Genomic DNA, 17,731 nt, shown 5'->3' on the forward strand with positions numbered 1-17,731 from the left:
TCACTTAAAGTCGTCCCGGTTAACGTTGTTTCGTTGCTGATCAATTAGGGAACATGCTTGTTTAAAGTTGCGCAATGCTCCCTTATAACGTCGTTTGGCAGCCACTTGCTTTGTCCACTGCTTGCAGGAGAGCAGCCCGTTGGAGCTAGCTGGTGGGGGCTTGGAACCAGGGTGGACCGGCAGCTCCCCATCAGCTCCCCATTCCCCTAAGTTCTCTGTGCTGCAGCTTCCCAGCAGACTATCGATTTCCAGCAGTTCAGCTGTCCCTCCTCCCACTGCCATATGTTGCTCCTGCCCTCTGCCTTGGAGCTGCTCCCCGGAGTCTCCCGCTTGCTGTGCTGGTGGGAAGAGGGCAGCTAATGTCAGGGTGTCCCCCTCCCCCCTGCTTCTGCACCCCGCTTACCCCATCTCCATAGAGTAGGGGACACACACTACAAGGCTCAGGACGGAGGGAGCTTGCCAGCAGCAGCTACTGTCTCAACTTGCTGATCTACTTTAAAAAGCCGTGTACTTAGAGTGCGGTCAGCATACTTAAAGGGGCAATGCACATCTCTCTCTCTCACACACACACACACACACACTGTGTGTCTGTCTGCCATGCTGTCTCCCCTCCATCCATTCATGTTGCCTTGTAGAGAGTGAGGCTACATTAACAACAATTGGTTAACCCTTGAGGGCTCAGTCGATTGCTAGTTCATCATTTAGCAGTAAGGCATTCCCTGGGAAAATATCCCACCCTCTGACTTCATCACCTCAACCAAGCTTCACAATCATCATCGCTGCTTACCAGTATTAAATTGTTTGTTTAAAACTTATACTGTGTGTGTGTATAAACAAATATAGTCTTTTGTCTGGTGAAAAAAATTTCCCTGGAACCTACCCCCCCCCCCGCCACTCCCCCCCATTTACATTAATTCTTATGGGGAAATGGGATTCGCTTAACATCGTTTCACTTAAAGTCACATTTTTCAGGAACATAACTACAATGTTAAGTGAGGAGTTACTGTATAGGTAAAAAAGGGCAGAATGAATCAAAGCAGTGAGCATATCATAGAAGATTAGGTTGAAAGGGACCTCAGAAGGTCATCTAGTCCAACCCCCTCCTCAAAGTAGGATCAACACCAACTAAATCATCCCAGTCAGGGCTTTGTCAAGCCAAGCCTTAAAAACCCCTAAGGATGGAGATTCCACCACCTCTCTAGGTAACCCATTCCAGTGCTTCACTACCCTCCTAGTGAAATAGTGTTTTCAACTATTGTTTCCAACCTAGGCCTCACCCACTTCAACCTGAGACCATTACTCCTTGTTCTGTCATCAGCTACCACTGAGAACAGCCAAGCTCCATCCTCTTTGGAACCCCCTTTCAGGTATTTGAAGGCTGCTGTCAAATCCCCCCTCACTCTTCTCTTCTGCAGACTAAACAAGCACAGTTCCCTCAGCCTCTCCTTGTAAGTCATGTGCCTCAGCCCCCTGATCATTTTCGTTTCCCTCCACTGGACTCTCCCCAATTTGTCCACATCCCTTCTGTAATGGGAGCCCCAAACCAGACGCAATACTCCAGATGTGGCCTCACCAGTGCCGAATAAAGGGGAATAATCACTTCCCTCGATCTCCTGGCAAGGCTCCTACTAATGCAGCCCAATATGCCATTAGCCTTCTTGGCAACAAGGGCACACTGCTGACTCATATCCAGCTTCTCATCCACAGTAATCCCCAGGTCCTTTTCTGCAGAACTGCTGCTTAGCCAGTCAGTCTCCAGCCTGTAGTGGTGCATGGGATTGTTCCGTCCTAAGTGTAGGACTCTGCACTTATCCTTGTTGAACCTCATCAGATTTCTTTTGGCCCAATCCTCCAATTTGTCTAGGTCGCTCTGGACCCTATCCCTACCCTCCAGCATATCTACCTCTCCCCTCAGTTTAGTGTCATCTGCGAACTTGCTGAGGGTGAAATCCCTCCCAATCATCCAGATCATAATAAAAATGTTGAACAAAACCGGCCCAAGACGACCTGTGGGGTACTCCGCTTGATACCGGCTGCCAACTAGACATCAAGCCATTGATCACTAACCATTGAGCCCGACAATCTAGCCAGCTTTCTGTCCACCTTAGAGTCCATTCATCCAATCCATACTTTTTTAACTTGCTGGCAAGAATACTGTGGGAGACCGTATCAAAAGCTTTGCTAAAGTCAAGATATATCATGTCCACTGCTTTCCCCATATCCACAGAGCCAGTTATCTCATCCTAGAGGGCAATCAGGTTGGTCAGGCATGACTTTCCCTTGGTGAATCCATGTTGACTGTTTCTGATCACCTTCCTTTCCTCCAAGTGCTTCAAAATGGTTTCCTTGAGGACCTGCTCCATGATTTTTCCAGGGACTGAGGTGAGGCTGACTGGTCTGTAGTTCCCCAGGTTCTCTTCCTTCCCTTTTTTAAAGATGGGCACTATATTTGCCTTTTTCCAATCGTCTGGGACCTCCCTTGATCGCCACTAGTTTTCAAAGATAATGGCCAATGGCTTTGCAATCCCATCAGCCAATTCCCTCAGCACACTCGGATGCATTAGATCTGGACCCATGGACTTGTGCATGTCCAGCTTTTCTAAATATCCTTAACCTGTTCTTTCACCACTGAGGGCTGCTCACCTCCTCCCCATACTGTGTTGCCCTGGACAGCAGTGTGGGAGCTGGCCTTGTCTGTGAAGACCAAGACAAAAAAAAGTATTGAGTACTTCAGCTTTTTCTACATCACCTGTCAATAGGTTGCCTCCCCGATTCATTAAGGGTCCCACACTTTCCCTGACCTTTTTCCTGTTGCTAACATATCTTAACATATCCTTCATTTTCCTTCCCCCAGCCCAACTTATTTTATTTAGACTGAGACTTATTTAGATTTAGACTTATTTGTTCTCCCATCCATGCATGTTGGACATATATATGGAACTCCAACTAGTGATGGTGCAAGTTATTCATATGAATCAAAGTGATCCTAGACCCCCACATTTTTAGGCAAGGGCAATTCTTTATAGGAAAGTTGCTTAGCTCCCTGAAAGATGGGCTCATTCTGGATACGCTAACAGAACCGTGCCAGAGGAACTATCATTAGTGCTGATTTATTAACAGAAATAATGAACATTATATTTTAGAGCCAGCAGTAAGACTAGGGTTAAAGTGAAATAAACCTGCTCATGACAATACAGTGATACGAACAATACAATTTTGCTAAGTCAATACACACAGTTTTACCAATTGTTCTCTTCATTCATGGCGTACTGTGCTAGAGACACAGAATCCATTTTCTCCTGCAGAATGATTGTTTTGATTCCAGAAATGACATCTTCTTAAAAAAAAATCCATTTCCCTTTCCTGCATGAAAGCAGCCAAGAAGTAACAATGCCCTGTTTGTTCTCACTCCATAGCCAGCCAGTCACTCCTCCTGCCGTTAACATTCATCCATTCTCACATACACCCCACAGGTGTAACTGCCACAGGAGAGGTTTCCTGTGGACTCCCTCAATAGAGCGAGGTTGTGATTTCAAGAACAATCTGATTATTTCAACACTGATTTCTTCTAGACTTACACAGAAATTAATTGCATTTCCCCCCAAAGCTTTCACAGCAGCAAACACTGCAGTATCATAGATTTAAAAACTGCAACGGATAATATTATTCAATGCTACAATGATCTTTTTCCTCAAACAAGCCCATATAGCTTTATGTAGATACCTCACCCTGTTGGGTGAAAGACTTGTGAAAGCTGTCAATTTAACTGGGCAGTTTGGGGAATTAATTAACACCCTTACTTCCCAAGTATTTTGTAGATTGGCAGAATGGTGGGGCAGGTAGGAAGGAAGGCAAACAAGATACTGTTTTTAAAAGGAAAAAAAGGATTGACCTATGTGGAAGCTTATTCCATGTGGAGAATGGATTTGAAGACAGAAGCTAAGAGTAGAATAGATCAAGTCAGTGTGAAAAAAACTAAACTTGCTGCAGGAATTAGTCCTAAGGGGAGGCAGTTCCATAATCTCCCTGATTATACTTAGGGCCCTACCAAATCCACAGCCCATTTTGGTCAATTTCATGGTCATAGGAATTTAAAAATCATAAATTTCATGATTTCAGCTATTTAAATCTGAAATTTCAGGGTGTTGTAATTGTAGGGGTCCTGACGCAAAAAGGAGTTGGGAGGGAGGGAGGGTGTGTTGTGGTACTGCTACCCTTACTTCTGCGCTGCCGCTGGAAGGGGCACTACCTTCAGAGCTGGGCAGCTGGAGAACGGTGGCTGCTGGCCAGGAGCCCATCTCTGAAGGCAGAGCCATTGCCAGCAGCAGTGAAGAATTAAGGATGGCATGGTATGGTATTGCCACCCTTACTTCTGTGCTGCTAATGGCAGGGAGCTGCCTTCAGAGCTCGGCGCCTGGCCAACAGCTGCCGCTCTCCAGCTGCCCAGCTCTGAAGGCAGCACAGACGTAAGGGCGGCAATACTATGACCTCCTAAAATAATCTTGCAACCCTTTTGGGTCAGGACCTCCTATTTGAGAAATGCTGGTCTCCCCCATGAAATCTGTATAGTATAAGGTAAAAGCACACAAAGGACCAGATTTCATGAGGGGAGAACAGATTTCATGGTCTGTGATGCATTTTTCATGGCCATGAATTTGGTAGTTATACTGCACTAAAGACAAAATAAAGCCAGATTTAGAACAATTATTTACATTTTAAGTTTTATTAAATGCCACTATCTGGTATGTTTTATTTAAAGGTTACTCTACAAAAACAATCATAACGTCCGGACCTCACGACTTATTGTGCATTATCTATTTCCTTTGTGGCTTTCAGAAAGAAGTAATGTACACAGAAATAAGTATCACTCAGAGATAACAAAAATGGCCATCTGCAATGACAAATGTACTCTCAAAAATATCATTGTATTTTACTGAGGTGTTTTATATGCTTTGTCTTCAGCTGTAAACATGAATATAATCCTTGATGCAAATATGGAGGGGGGGGGGAGGAGAAAGACAATACGAATTGCCATAAATATTCAGGTGTTAAACAGGGGCGGCTCCAGGCACAAGCGCGTGCCTGGGGCGACAAGCCGCGGGGGGCGGCATTCAAGCAGCCTTCGGCGGCATGCCTGCGGGAGGTCCGCAAGTCCCGCAGCTTCGGCAGCAATTCGGTGGCGGGCAAATCACCCGCAGAAACGTCGCTGAAGGCCGCCTGACTGCCATGCTTGGGGTGGCAAAAAAACATAGTGCCACCCCGGCATCAAACATGAAGACACGCGACTTCGCTTTTTAGATACAATTGTCTAGAGGAGCTTCTAGCAATTGTAGAGAAATGTTCATGTTCAAACAGTGCTCATGCAGATGGTTCATGATGGGCTGGGATGTAGTTTTGTTGCAGAGCTCCGAGAAGATATATTACCCAGATTCATAATAATCAGCTGGGGTTGGGGAGACAGCAAAGTAGGCATTCAAAGTTTGAGTGGTTTGTAATATTATGAGACCTTTCAATAGGTCTATAGAATAGAACATCAATCTTCCTGTGTTGTACTCTTTAAATTTAACAGAAAATGTATCTTAATATGCTTAACTTTTTGTGTACTACATCACTTTCCTCACCAGGGGGAGAAATAGCTATTTTTTCTCCCCGAAAAGCAGCTTTTAAAAATGTAAAAGCTTGCAGCATTCTTGATTTATTCTGTAGACAAAATACATTTCTCTTGGGCTTCATCAGCTTTTTAGCTGCATGAGGCCGCTTGCGCTTTGTTTATGAGCGAACACGATTTTTGCACTAGAAAATGAAACTTTCATAGCTTCAAAAACGGCCCCCCGAGGCTTGCTCCTCGGCAGGCCAGGACCAATATTATGCCTGAGCGAAAAACAAAGAGGCATTTCTGAAGCTAAAAATCTATGTTTTCACTGCAACAATCCTAACAGAGCAAGAACAAAGTGCAAATAAAATTTTATTAGAAAAAATTAAAAGCCCAGTGCTGCAATTGTGACTCCGGAAAAACTCCCATGGTCTGCAATGAGGTTATTTCCTAGTGTCTCCAATGAGACTACTGCCTGAGTTTGGATAGCATACATTATATTAACAGAGGAGTGATTCCTGCAGAGCTGCCTCATTCCAGGTGTGAGACTGGAGTGGTACAATATCCAGTCCCATCAAAACTATCTGCTTTCAGACTCGGGAAAGTATATCTTGACGCTTAAAATGAGCAAGCGTTTTCCCTCCATTCACCTTCCAGGGCCCCATCCCTTTCCCAGGAGCATGGTCTGTCCTCATTCCAGCATGGGCACTCAACACTTTATCTAGCTACGTGTCTGTTACCTTTTGTAAGGGCCCAGGCACATGAGAGGGTAAGGGCTCTCAACTCCTATTGGCTTGAATACAGTAAGAATACAGGGCTATATTGCCCCCTCCTGAGGGAATGCCCAGAGGATTTGGGGAGGAGGAAAGCTTTTCAAGGATTCCCTTGTGAACTTTCCCCCACATGATCCCATCAGTGAGAGGGACCTGCTTTTCACCTGGCCGAATGGATTGCAAGCCTGCCCCCAAGCTATGTAGATCCCAAAGTATGCTTAGGCATGGAAGCCTTGTCTCTCTGTACCAGCTCTAAAGCCTCCTCCTGCTCCCTGGAAATGCAGTTCCAATGAAACCACACCATCAGGACCTCCACTGTCCCCAGTTGCCTCTAGGAGACCCCTTGGGGGAAGCACGGAGAAGCCCCTCCAGAAAAGGTAACATCAGACTTGGGTGTTTTTCTAGAAGATATGTTCTAGCTCATATAGGAATTATTTCAGAGAAGTCCTATGGCCTGTGTTATGCAGAAGGTCAAACTAGCAGATCACAAAGGTGCCTTCTGGCCTCAGAATCTATGAAGACAAGGCAATATAACCCCAGGCTAATCTCTGCAGGGCCATTTGGGGGCAGAGCAGGTTTTCACAGCACCAACCAATGTGGGCAGCTTACTACCAGCCCCATGCCTTTCCACTCCCATCCACTGCCCCAAGCAGATCCTGGAAGAGATGCTGTTGCAGCAGCACCTGCCCTGACCTCTCCATGGGGGGAGGGGGGGAAAATCAGGTCCATATACAGAGTCTCCTTGGTGCACAGATCAGGAGGCAACAACCTGGATGTCAATTTATACAGTTTCCTGTTCTATATAAAGACTCTAGCATAGGAAAACAGAAGTTGGTCCAATAAAAGGTCTTAACTCAACCATCTTGTCTCTTTAATATCCAGGGACCAACACGGCTACAACAACACTGTATAAAATGGAGTACATCCTACCATATCAACACTTTCATCTCCTGATTGGGAGAGAGATTGTAAGAACCTCACCAGAAACAGGCCTTAGAGGTCTAATCCAAAGCCTATTGATGCCAATAAGAGTCTCTGCTGAATTTGAATGGCTTTTGGCTGATGCCTGCCGTCACTACCAGCAGGGCCGGCTTTATGCCAATTCCACCAATTCCCCCGAATCGGGCCCCGCGCTTAAGAGGGCCCCGCGCCCAGTGGCAGAGTCGCCCAGGGTGGGGGGCAAGTGGCAGAGAATCCCTTCCCTGGCTAGAGGCACCTTTTTAATTTTTGCTCACCCGGCGGCACTCCAGGTCTTTGGCAGCGGGTCCTTCACTCGCTCCGGGTCTTCGGCGGCACTGAAGGACCCGCCACCAAAGTGCCGCCAAAGACCCGGAGCGAGTGAAGGGCCCACCACCAAAGACTAGGAGCGCGGCCCGGGGAGTACAAGCCCCACATTTTTTTTTAACGTGTTTTTTTTTTTTTTAAGTCATCCCTGTCGGGGCCCCGTCGAAACTGTTCGAATCAGGCCCCGCACTTCCTAAAGCCGGCCCTGACTACCAGTTCAGTAAACAGCAGAACAAAGGTGCTCTTGTGATATTGCACAGCAGAGCCAATGACAATGAGAAAAATGTAGAAGCAGAAAATCACTGACAGTGTCTGCCCTGGTCTCCGTGTCTGTTTTAAAGAGGGGGCAGTTGATCTAGCCATGTCTACATTTCACCATTCCCTCTTCTCTATGAAGGTAATTGCAGAATGGTTTTACTGGTTTAGAATGTAACTAACAACAATTAAATCTGAATTTGATTGATCGCATTTATCAGCCTTGTAGAGCTCAGTCAACTCATAACGAGACTCGTATTTATGATATGCCTGGAGGCTCAATAGCACTACGGAACATGGCTCATGAGTTTGAGCTGGGCCACAGCTAAGGTACGTGCAAACTGCTTTTTCTGTGTTCCCAAATCGGCAAGACACTCAACCTTGTGCTGAGCTTTAAGTACACAAGCAAATTCATCCCTGTTCAACAAGGCACGCAAGCACTTACATTAACTTCATATGCTTGAAGTTAATAAACACATGCTTTGCTAAACAAATGAATGAGATTACTCACATGCTTAAAGTGAAGCACACGGATAACTGCTTTACAGAATCAGGGCTTCAGTGAGTAGGTCTGAAAATAGGAATTGATCTACCGCCCTTGATGGTCCATATTGCAGATTTCTCCTGTACAATGCTGATACCGTATTGAAACAGTAAAGTACATGCTGATGTGCAGAAGTTTATTTTGGTTTTCTCGTCATGCAGCATTTATTAGTACCTTCTACTCTTTCTCCATTCACCAAACTAATAAAAAATAAGAAGACAAAAGAGGAAGTCGCTAGTTATTTCCCTGGCTTTATTTACAAAGAATAATTTATATTTTTTTCCTCTACATAATCTGTATGCAGTTAGTGTTTTCATAATCTCTCTGTAAATAAACCACCTGTCCAGGATTTGCAAGTTTCTTCCTCAGGCATGTTTGTTTTACACACAACACACATATTTAGATTTGTGTAATATATATTACTAGGGCACCCCCTGGTGGCACTGTTGCAAATGTCTGTTTTGGAACTTCAGTAAATTTCTGTAACAGTTTTCAGCAGATTGGAGCTGTGGAGTCTCTTTGGCTAGAGCACACATTTCCTATAAAAAAAACAGCATGCAAACTGACCACACAAAAGGAAAACAAATTGTTGTTATTAATCTGAAATATCATTTTCAGGTGGTGTGCCATTATGGCACCAGATGCTTCTTTGTATGAACATCAGGAACGTTGTCTACATTTTACATAGATTATATGCAAGCAAGGAGGTTCAATACTTCAATAGGTCAGCTAATCCCCTGAAGCATCCCTAGCCCCACAATGGCTATAAATGAGTATTAGAACCAAAGATGGCACATTTTTTGCTCCTGCCCTATTTTCTTATTGCCATGGAGTGCTTAGCTAGGAAATAAAGCTGTGAATCAAAGGTTCTTAAGATGGCAACCCCCTCAGTGAGAGACAGGAAACAATTTGCAGAAATATACACTAGCCATGATGGCGTATAGCTGCTGAGTGTATTAAGATTAGAATCACTTTTAGCATGCTATATTGTTAGTTGAATCAAAATACCAGAGTCATTGCTTAATTTAGTTGATGAGCAATGGCAGAAATCCTCATTACCCGAAGAAAATAAATTCTGGGTAAGATCTGGGCCCCACTGGAGTGAATGGAAAATTCCCACTGATTTCCTGGGGGTCAGGCTTTCACCATCAGTAATAAACAACTCAAATAAAAACAGTAATCCAAACTTAACTAGAGAACAGTGCTGACTGTTAACACTGTCTATTTGGACAACAAATACATTAACCATGACCAATTATTAAAGGGTTTTGTTTAAAACAAAACAACAACCCTGTTAACTGAAATATTCTCAGCAGCATTTAAAGTCCCCCCTCCCCCCATTAAATGGTTTTGAGCACATTTCCCCTACAGTGTTGTGAACCCAAAATAGTGCATCATGCTAGTGCATTACCTGGGAAACGCAGCTCAATGCAGAGACACTCACACAAGCTACCACCTTAGGACTAGAAACCCTCTTTCTCCTAGACCCTCAGTGGGGCTGGAGAGCTCAGGAGCATATCCAGACTGAGCTTCAACTGTATTGGGACTTCCGGGAGCTGTGGAAGCCTCCTCAAGGGGATTCTGAGACAGGCAGAAGCCAGCACATGAAGCTCTATGCACATGTTTACACTGGAGCTATGCAGGGTGATGGCACAGGGCCTCAATTCAGATAGTCCCGACCTCCTTGTCGATACCTCAAGATCGGATTCTTCTAGAGTCAAATCCCCTGCTTCGACAAGCAGCATCACTCACCAGCAGAAAAATCCAGAGGAAGTTCTGGAAAGAGAACTTTGAGGTATTTCCTGACTTCTCCATGGGGTTTCCAGAGAGTTCCAGTCCGACCTTGGGAATTTTGTATTTAGAATGTAAACATTATGAAAGATGGATGTAATTATGCTACTGCACAAGTCCTAGCAAACCATCCCTACCTTCTGCCCCCCCCCCCACCCCCCAAAAAAAATTCTATATCCAACATCTCTTTAAACATGTGGGCTTTGATTTGGAGTTCTTACTGCTGAACACCAATGTCTTATTTAGCACATCCTATCAAGTTATGGCTTCTAAAGGGTTAATTAATACAACAACACTTTTGTTATTTATTATGCAGCTATGGATTTCCTTTCCAGGCACTAGCTTGCTTTTAATTTCCATGATGACAATAAAATCAACATTAAGGACCTTATACATAAAGTATAATTGTACAGATAGCGGTTACAGGTTCAATTTTAAATGTTTGCACTGTATTTTATAGGTCAGGCATGATACGGTTGTATTAAGAGGAATTTACATATCACCAATGGAGTCACAAACATGTATTTAATAGTGACATACTATATAAATATTGGCCTGTGAAACATCTCCTTTTGCCCATTCGATCATCTTACCAACCACAATTTTCAGTGAACCCATTCACAAAAGGTAATAATAATAGGTTATACTTTGTCAGATATAGCCCCTGATCCTATCAACTTATGCACATGCTTAACTTTAACGCCATTGAAATCAACGGGACTGCTCACCTGCTTCAAGCTCAGCACATGTAAGTATTTGCAGAACTACGGCCTTACAAAGGAGCAGCTACATGATGGCACAGAACTGCCAAACAAATTCTGACACTCTCAGACAGACACTTTTCCTTTTAATTAAAAAAAATCAGATACATTAGGCTCTTTGTTATGAAAAATATGAAGTTTAAATCCTAGCAAAATTAGAGTGAAATGAGTTTTAAATCCTTGTAGAAATAGATTTAGTGACAGTGCTAGCTTTTAAAAAATGGATACAGTTCAATACATACAAATATGAATGCACAATTTAGTTAAATAAATCAACAATACAAAGCTGACAAATTCCAAAATGAATTTAAAGGCGTGTTCCTAAAGGATCTTTGGGAAGCAACACAAAGTGGATGTCTGGCAAGAAACGGATTCTGTAATGCAACGGCACTATTTTAATAATCTTTTAAAATAAGAGTCCTATTGATTATTAATTGTTAGTGTGGACTTATGATGAAAAATTAGTTTGGCAAGTCATTCTACTTCCTCTTTGACTCTCAAGGAAGTACCAGTACTGAAACACTGGCATTTTAATGAACAACTGAAAGAATGCTGAGGTGGGTTTTTTCCCCTGTTAGTACCAGGAATGCATGTGCAATGCCAAGAAAACTTGGAAGAGTCATACTTTTTCCTTGGAACAGAAAACTTCACAGAACATATTAATGAATGCTTGTTAAAGGTGCCTTCGTATTTCCGAGTTACCATAATATAAGGGAAATTCTTAAAAAAAAAAATGAAGATTTATTAATAGGAATCAGGTAGTTGGACATTTCAAGGCTTTTGTACCAATGAATTTTTTCTAGAAACATGGACATATTTGGGTTAGTTGCTGAATTCCACATTCCACACGGGGGCTCCCAGGATAACAGCTGCTCTACGCTATTTCTTGTAGAATATTATTTGCTGTTCTCCTTTACCCAAGTTACCAGGCTCTCAGAGGTTCTTCAGCTACTTTGCAGTGTTAAATATAGTTTTCGACTTCAGGTTTTAGCCTCATCTTCCAAGGTTTAGTATGACTGGCAGATATGTTCTTAAAGAAAGCAGATGCAGAGATAGATGAAGACCCTGCAACAGCTGGGCCATACTAGCATGGCATAATGTGCCATGCCCCTCAGACTCTGTTCAGACACACAACATAGTGATCATCACTAAGTACATTGTAAAACAACATTCCATGCAGCCAGTAATACGGACTGAAATTTCTTGGGACTGGATTGTTCAATCTGCCTCCAGGAGAAGAAATGACCCAGCTCTAGTAAACCTGGCTAGGATGGGTACAGGAGGAATGTGAACATGTGTGGGGTTTGGGATACCAGCTTTATAGACTTATCCTTGCCTCTGAGAGCCCCTGGCGCTTGGTGAATTTGGGCAGTGGGGCCAGGTGTGGGAGGAGCTAGATATGGAGCAGGGGGTTAGAAGCCTTGTGCAACTTCCCTGGCTGATCTGAAGATTTCCGAGCACAAATCTAGTCGGGTTAACGCAACCAGAAGCAGCATTAATTATCACGGTGCCCCACTGCAGCTTCTACTGTGCAGCCCTCAAGTTCCCTGGCCCCTCTTGTGGTTTTCTCCCTGGGAGAGAAGGGAAGACCTGTAAACTAGTTGCTAAAGGTTAGCTTAGGGACTGAAACTGGAAACCAGGTGAAGGAGGTAAAATAAGTTAACTAAACTACAGAGAAAAACTGGGTAAAGAACAAAGGCCTATGAGACTGGATGATTCTGAAGACAAAAGATCATTAACTACTTTTCATTTTCCAAGTGCTTCTAAGAGCACTGATTAACATGCATCCCCCAACCCCCAATGTACGTAGGTAAAGAACTTCCCCCGTATCACTGGGAAGGAAGACTGAGGCAGAGAGGGTTCCATGACTTACCCAAAGTCAGAGACACGGTCAGTACTAGAGCAAAGAGTAGAACTTGTGTTCCTGGCTCCCATGTCTGTGCTTATACCACTAACGTACACAGTTGTCTAAAGGCGAAGTGCTGCTTTGTTTTAAGAACATGCTCATCATGAGGGATTCCACAATATTCGTTTCTCTAGTAATGTATAAGCCTGAAAACAATTAAAAGACTTCCTGCTACTATCAAATTTCAGTCAATGCTAAGGTTATTTGTGGGGATATTAGATGCTATATAAAATGACACAAAATATTTAAACGAATGATCTTTTAGACATTACTACCTAGAAATTTATTATCCCTTTCACTGAACAGATTTTATTTCACTTGGTTTCATGTTGTTTAGTTCTGCCCTAGTCACTGTGGAACTATGATTGTTCAGCTGTAGACAGGTTCTTTAAATTTTTTAATGTGATAACCTAGACAAGGAAACAAAGTGAAAACTCCAAGGTTTTCTACCTTATTACAGTAATAAAGTTACATGGTCTATGTTGCAGGTGCATTTAAACCCAGAAGACAGCCTGAAAATAAAACAAGATTAGTTTCAAATGAATACATTAGAAAGTTAAAACTATACAGAGAATAGAGCAAGTTCTGAATTCGAAACCTTAAACTTGTCTCCCACAGAAACAATTAAAGAGGGAAATAATGACAGAGGTTGCAGATCTGACATAAAACCAGTCATACTAGGCAACAGCATGGAGTTTTGCATTTCTAATGTATGTAACAAACACCAAAGCTCACGACAGCTTGTCACTTTTTGATGAATGATGGAAGACTCCATTTCTGATGTAGAAAGTATCCTTTACAATTCCAGACCTGGCATGAATTGGAGCCTTGATTTCAGTAATAACATCGCCTGAAAAATAAACGCATTTGATTAGCTTTTATGTCTTAAACAGTCTGACAATTACACTATTATATGCAGTGTTGTAGCAGTGTCAGTCATGGGATATTAGAGAGACAAGCAGGTGAGGTAATATCTTTTATTGGATCAACTTCTGTCAGTGAGAGAGACAAGCTTTTGAGCCACACAGAGCTCTTCTTCAGGTCTGGGAAATGTACTCTGAGTCGGAGCATTTGAACTACTTTCCCTAGACCTGAAGAAGAGCTCTGTGTAAGTTTGAAAGCTTGTCTCGTCCGCCAACAGAAGTTGGTCCAATAAAAGATATTATCTTGCCCACCTTGTTGCTCTGATAATTACACTGATATTATGAAAGGGCAGAGGTAAAGCTGAAAGTGACAGTTTGTTCAGCATATTGGGCCCAATCCTGCAAAGCACGGAGTACCCTCAACTCCAATGAAATCAACACTTCACAGGAAGTTTTCACAACATCCCACCCATAGTGTACTGGTTGCATTATGCCCTATTTGGATCCCCTGTAAGATCGCAACTCGGTATGTTAATAAGAGTGAGCCACTTGACTCTGAATGACCCACGCTTTGGTAAGCTTTCATCAGATACTTTTAAAATGTAACGTGCAAAATGCATCCATGCATTTGACAGAAAAAGACCAGTCTGTACTGAGGCCCTTGGCAGATTGCCCCCTGGGTTTGTTGCTGGCTGGGATTTTAGCCAGGAACAGAACAGGTCCAGACCAAACCCCCTCCTTTCCTGATAAGTTGCCTCCTTTTGTATCCTACTCTCTGCATAGAAGAATTGATGTTCTGCTACATTTTTCAGCACACCACACACTGAACAACCTGACTTAAAAAAAATAAATATACAAACCCCAGCTGGTTAGACACTGGGGTCAAGTGAAGAGGAGGTGTAGAAAATTATGTCCTGGCAGTAGAAACATGCTTAACTTTACTCTCATGAGCAGGCCCATTGACATCCATTGGATGACTCAGGTGAGTAAAGTTAAACACCTGTGTAGGCACTTGCCGAATCAGGGCCAGAGAGATCAGCTGGTAACTAGAGGGAAACATTTTGGATTAACTCTACTTTTGTGGTTTGTGTTCCTGCTGGATCCAAGAAGCAGGGAGTTGGGGTAGACAGAGAAGAAAGGGGTTGAAGAACATTAGCTAATGTTAGATTTCCATCCCAAACAATCATTCTTTCGGCAGCCTTCCGCCTTACCTAAGCGCCAGCCATACTCCCAGGATGACAGGACTGGATAGTGGAATTTCTCCTCAGGATTCTTCAGCTTTCTCTCCTGCAGGTACAGGTGCCTTCCTTGGCCTTCCTGGGAGATGCCCTGGTACAGCAGATGTTTGGTCTTGGGGGTGGCAGGTCTCATTTCTTTGAGAAGGGGTTCCTGATCCTTATCCTCCTGCTTTCTGGGGAGGCTTATCCCCTCCCCCTGCTTCTTAAAGCCAGTTCCCTCCTCCTGGATCCTACGGGGACTGAGCCTCTCCTCCTGCTCCTTGGGAGGGCAAATAGCAGGTAGAATACATTTCCTCCTGGGGCCACTGCAGGGCTCTAGCCTGGGGAACTTGTGCCCATACTTCACCTTCCAGCTGACCCTGCTGAAAGCCTCTTTCTCAATCAACTCCTTCCAGCAGTGCTGGTCTCTTGTGGTCAGCAGACCCCGCATAGCCTGGAGCAGGGGGCTAGCGGCTAGCTGCTGTGTGTTTGGTACAAGTTAGTCCCTGCAGCCGCTGGTGTCCAAGGAGACGGGGAGCCAGTGGAACAGGGTCTCAAGTTACAACCACCTCAGAGGAAGTGGAGGAGAAGTGGCACTGCACTCTCCCTTCATCTCAGCTTCTCTGGATATTGAACAGGATATTTTAAAAGGTGTCAGTGAGCCCTTTCATGCCCCTCAAGCTGAAAATCTGGATGAGCTGTAGGTTGGAGCCAGCCAACAGGTGTAACTAGTTACCCTCTCACCAGCTCTCTGTGGCTGCAGAGTTTGTGAATCTTGGCAACAGCAGCATAACAGGTCACGTCCACTCCCAGACATAAAATACCCCCCACAATAACCCAACCTTTGGTGCGGCTGAAATCTTGTGCAGATCTTATTAGCACCTTACACACAAAGGGCTAGATCCTTGTTCTACTGACATCAGCAGCAAAACTCCCTCTGACCTGAATAGGGCCAGCATTGCACCCAGAATGTGTGTGCATGCAAAGGATTTGTGAGAAACTTAAGTTCCATGGGTTTTATTTGTGTTGGGTTTAAACCAAACCAAAAACTCAAAGCAAAACTCAACAGAAACTACCAGTTTCACTGTGTTTGGGATCAGCTCCAAAGAGTTTCTGGGTTTCCCCTAACTTCCTGGTGGAACTAGACATTGGCCCTAGGTGGAACCTGTTCTCGGTGCCAGGTGCATAATGCAAACCAGAACAGGGCAAGTTTTGACTGATTCAGGGTTTGTTATAAAAGTTTCCAATAGCTAAAGTACCATATCTATGATGCCAGTTATAACAATTGCCACAGGCATGGATCAAGTCCCACTGGAAGACAGGTAAAGGAGATCTCTTTCCCTATTAACGGATATTTTCCTGATAAAGAGAGTACAATACACACACACTGGCTATATCTTCTATTTAAAAAAAAGTGCTTCAAACAAAATATTACATGTGTGGAATCCTCATGATCACAAAATTTGAGAATCCATATTACAGGGAGTATAAAAAGAAAAGAGGCCGTATGGAGAAATAAATCCATACAACTTTTTTCTTTTATCCTTTAATCAGAGTGAGTCAGCAACCACACCCATAACGAAGTGGAAATATTTAGGCCTTGGAATTTAGCCACTAATTAAGTTCCAAATTCCAAATCTCCTCCTGAATATCAAGAATTTCACAGTAAACTATAACTTAAAAAGGAGTGAAGTGTCTTAAATAACACTTTCATGAAACGCTGAATTGTCTCTTTTGAAATTGTTGTGCCTAAGAGCATAGCAGAGAACAAAATACAGCTTTTGTCTACAACAGAAAAAAAAAAAGACACCCACAACAAATAGGGGACATTTGACATCTATAAAAAACATTTAATAAGTTGCCTCCTACAACCAACATGAGACTTGTTTTCACAGCATCCATTATACCACATACAATGAAGCCAAACAAAAAAAAATGCCCATTTGTTTTGGTCAGGAAGGGGCAGAGGCTGGTGGTGCATATGTGGATTACTCCAGGAGAAATTGCCTGGTCACCCACCCCTGAAATCCCACTGATGAGGTGGGGTATTCCAGCAGCGATTACAGAAGCAGCATTGTTTTTGAAAGTAGGCTTCTGGCATTTTTTCAATTTTTTGTAAAAAAGGGTGTAACTGGAGCCAGGATAAACACAAAAGACACACAAACAACATGTGGAATGTCTTTTACAGTTATAAACTGAGACACCTGCTCTAGTAGGTGAGGGTTTTTTTTTGTTTGTTTGTTTTTAAACTTGTTTAAACACAGATGCTACCCACTTCAATCCATGTTAATTACAAAGAGCCCAGTGTTCGTTTTCAGTCAAATTCCTTAATTTTAATCACTTAACCATGTGAGACAGCAAGTTTTATTTGTGTAATGGTGTTATCACACAGCTCATAATTGTGCAAGTACCTACACCACCACTGGTCAGCGGCGGCTCCAGGCACCAGCGCTCCAAGCGCGTGCCTGGGGCGGCAAGCCATAGGGGGCGCCCTGCCGGTCCCTGTAAGGGCGGCAGTCAGGCTGCCTTCGGCGGCTTGCCTCCGGGAGGTCCTCCAGTCCCACGGATTTGGCGGCAGGTATGCTGAAGCCGCGGGACCGGCGGACCTCCCACAGGCAAGCCGCTGAAATCGCGGGACCAGGGTTCTCCCGCAGGCATGCCGCCGAAAGCTGCCTGCCTGCCGTGCTTGGGGTGGCAAAAAAGCTAGAGCCGCCCCTGCCACAGGTTATTTTTATATTACTTTG

At 43.7% G+C, this 17,731-nt stretch overlaps 1 protein-coding gene across 3 annotated transcripts; it reads right to left on the reverse strand.

Annotated features, from left to right (window-relative positions):
• Window positions 1-8,732: 8,732 nt before the first annotated feature.
• On the reverse strand, window positions 8,733-15,737 carry LOC128840498 (protein ATP6V1FNB). 3 transcript variants are annotated; one of them, XR_008445658.1, is made up of 4 exons: window positions 14,982-15,737; window positions 10,969-13,757; window positions 10,202-10,291; window positions 8,733-8,988 (listed from the first exon to the last, which is right to left on the reverse strand). XR_008445658.1 is itself a non-coding variant. In XM_054034559.1 (2 exons), the coding sequence occupies exons 1-2, from the start codon at window positions 15,436-15,438 to the stop codon at window positions 13,639-13,641; spliced, it is 576 nt and encodes a 191-aa protein (XP_053890534.1). In that variant the 5' UTR covers window positions 15,439-15,737; the 3' UTR covers window positions 10,543-13,638. The 3 variants fall into 3 exon arrangements, 1 of the variants encoding a protein (XP_053890534.1); XR_008445657.1 differs by having other exon boundaries at window positions 8,733-10,291; XM_054034559.1 differs by lacking the exons at window positions 8,733-8,988; window positions 10,202-10,291 and having other exon boundaries at window positions 10,543-13,757.
• Between the last annotated feature and the right edge of the window lie 1,994 nt (window positions 15,738-17,731).

The sequence above is a fragment of the Malaclemys terrapin genome, chromosome 7 (assembly GCF_027887155.1).
Source record: "Malaclemys terrapin pileata isolate rMalTer1 chromosome 7, rMalTer1.hap1, whole genome shotgun sequence".
Lineage (NCBI taxonomy): Eukaryota > Metazoa > Chordata > Testudines > Emydidae > Malaclemys > Malaclemys terrapin.

Bases quoted from the DNA above. Each gene is read 5' to 3' on its own strand.
- LOC128840498 (XM_054034559.1), bottom strand. From the start codon at position 15,438: ATGCGGGGTCTGCTGACCACAAGAGACCAGCACTGCTGGAAGGAGTTG. The intron at 13,758-14,981 runs GTAAGGCGGAAG...TTTATTTTTCAG, and splicing joins GGAGTATGGCTGGCGCTTAG to GCGATGTTATTACTGAAATC.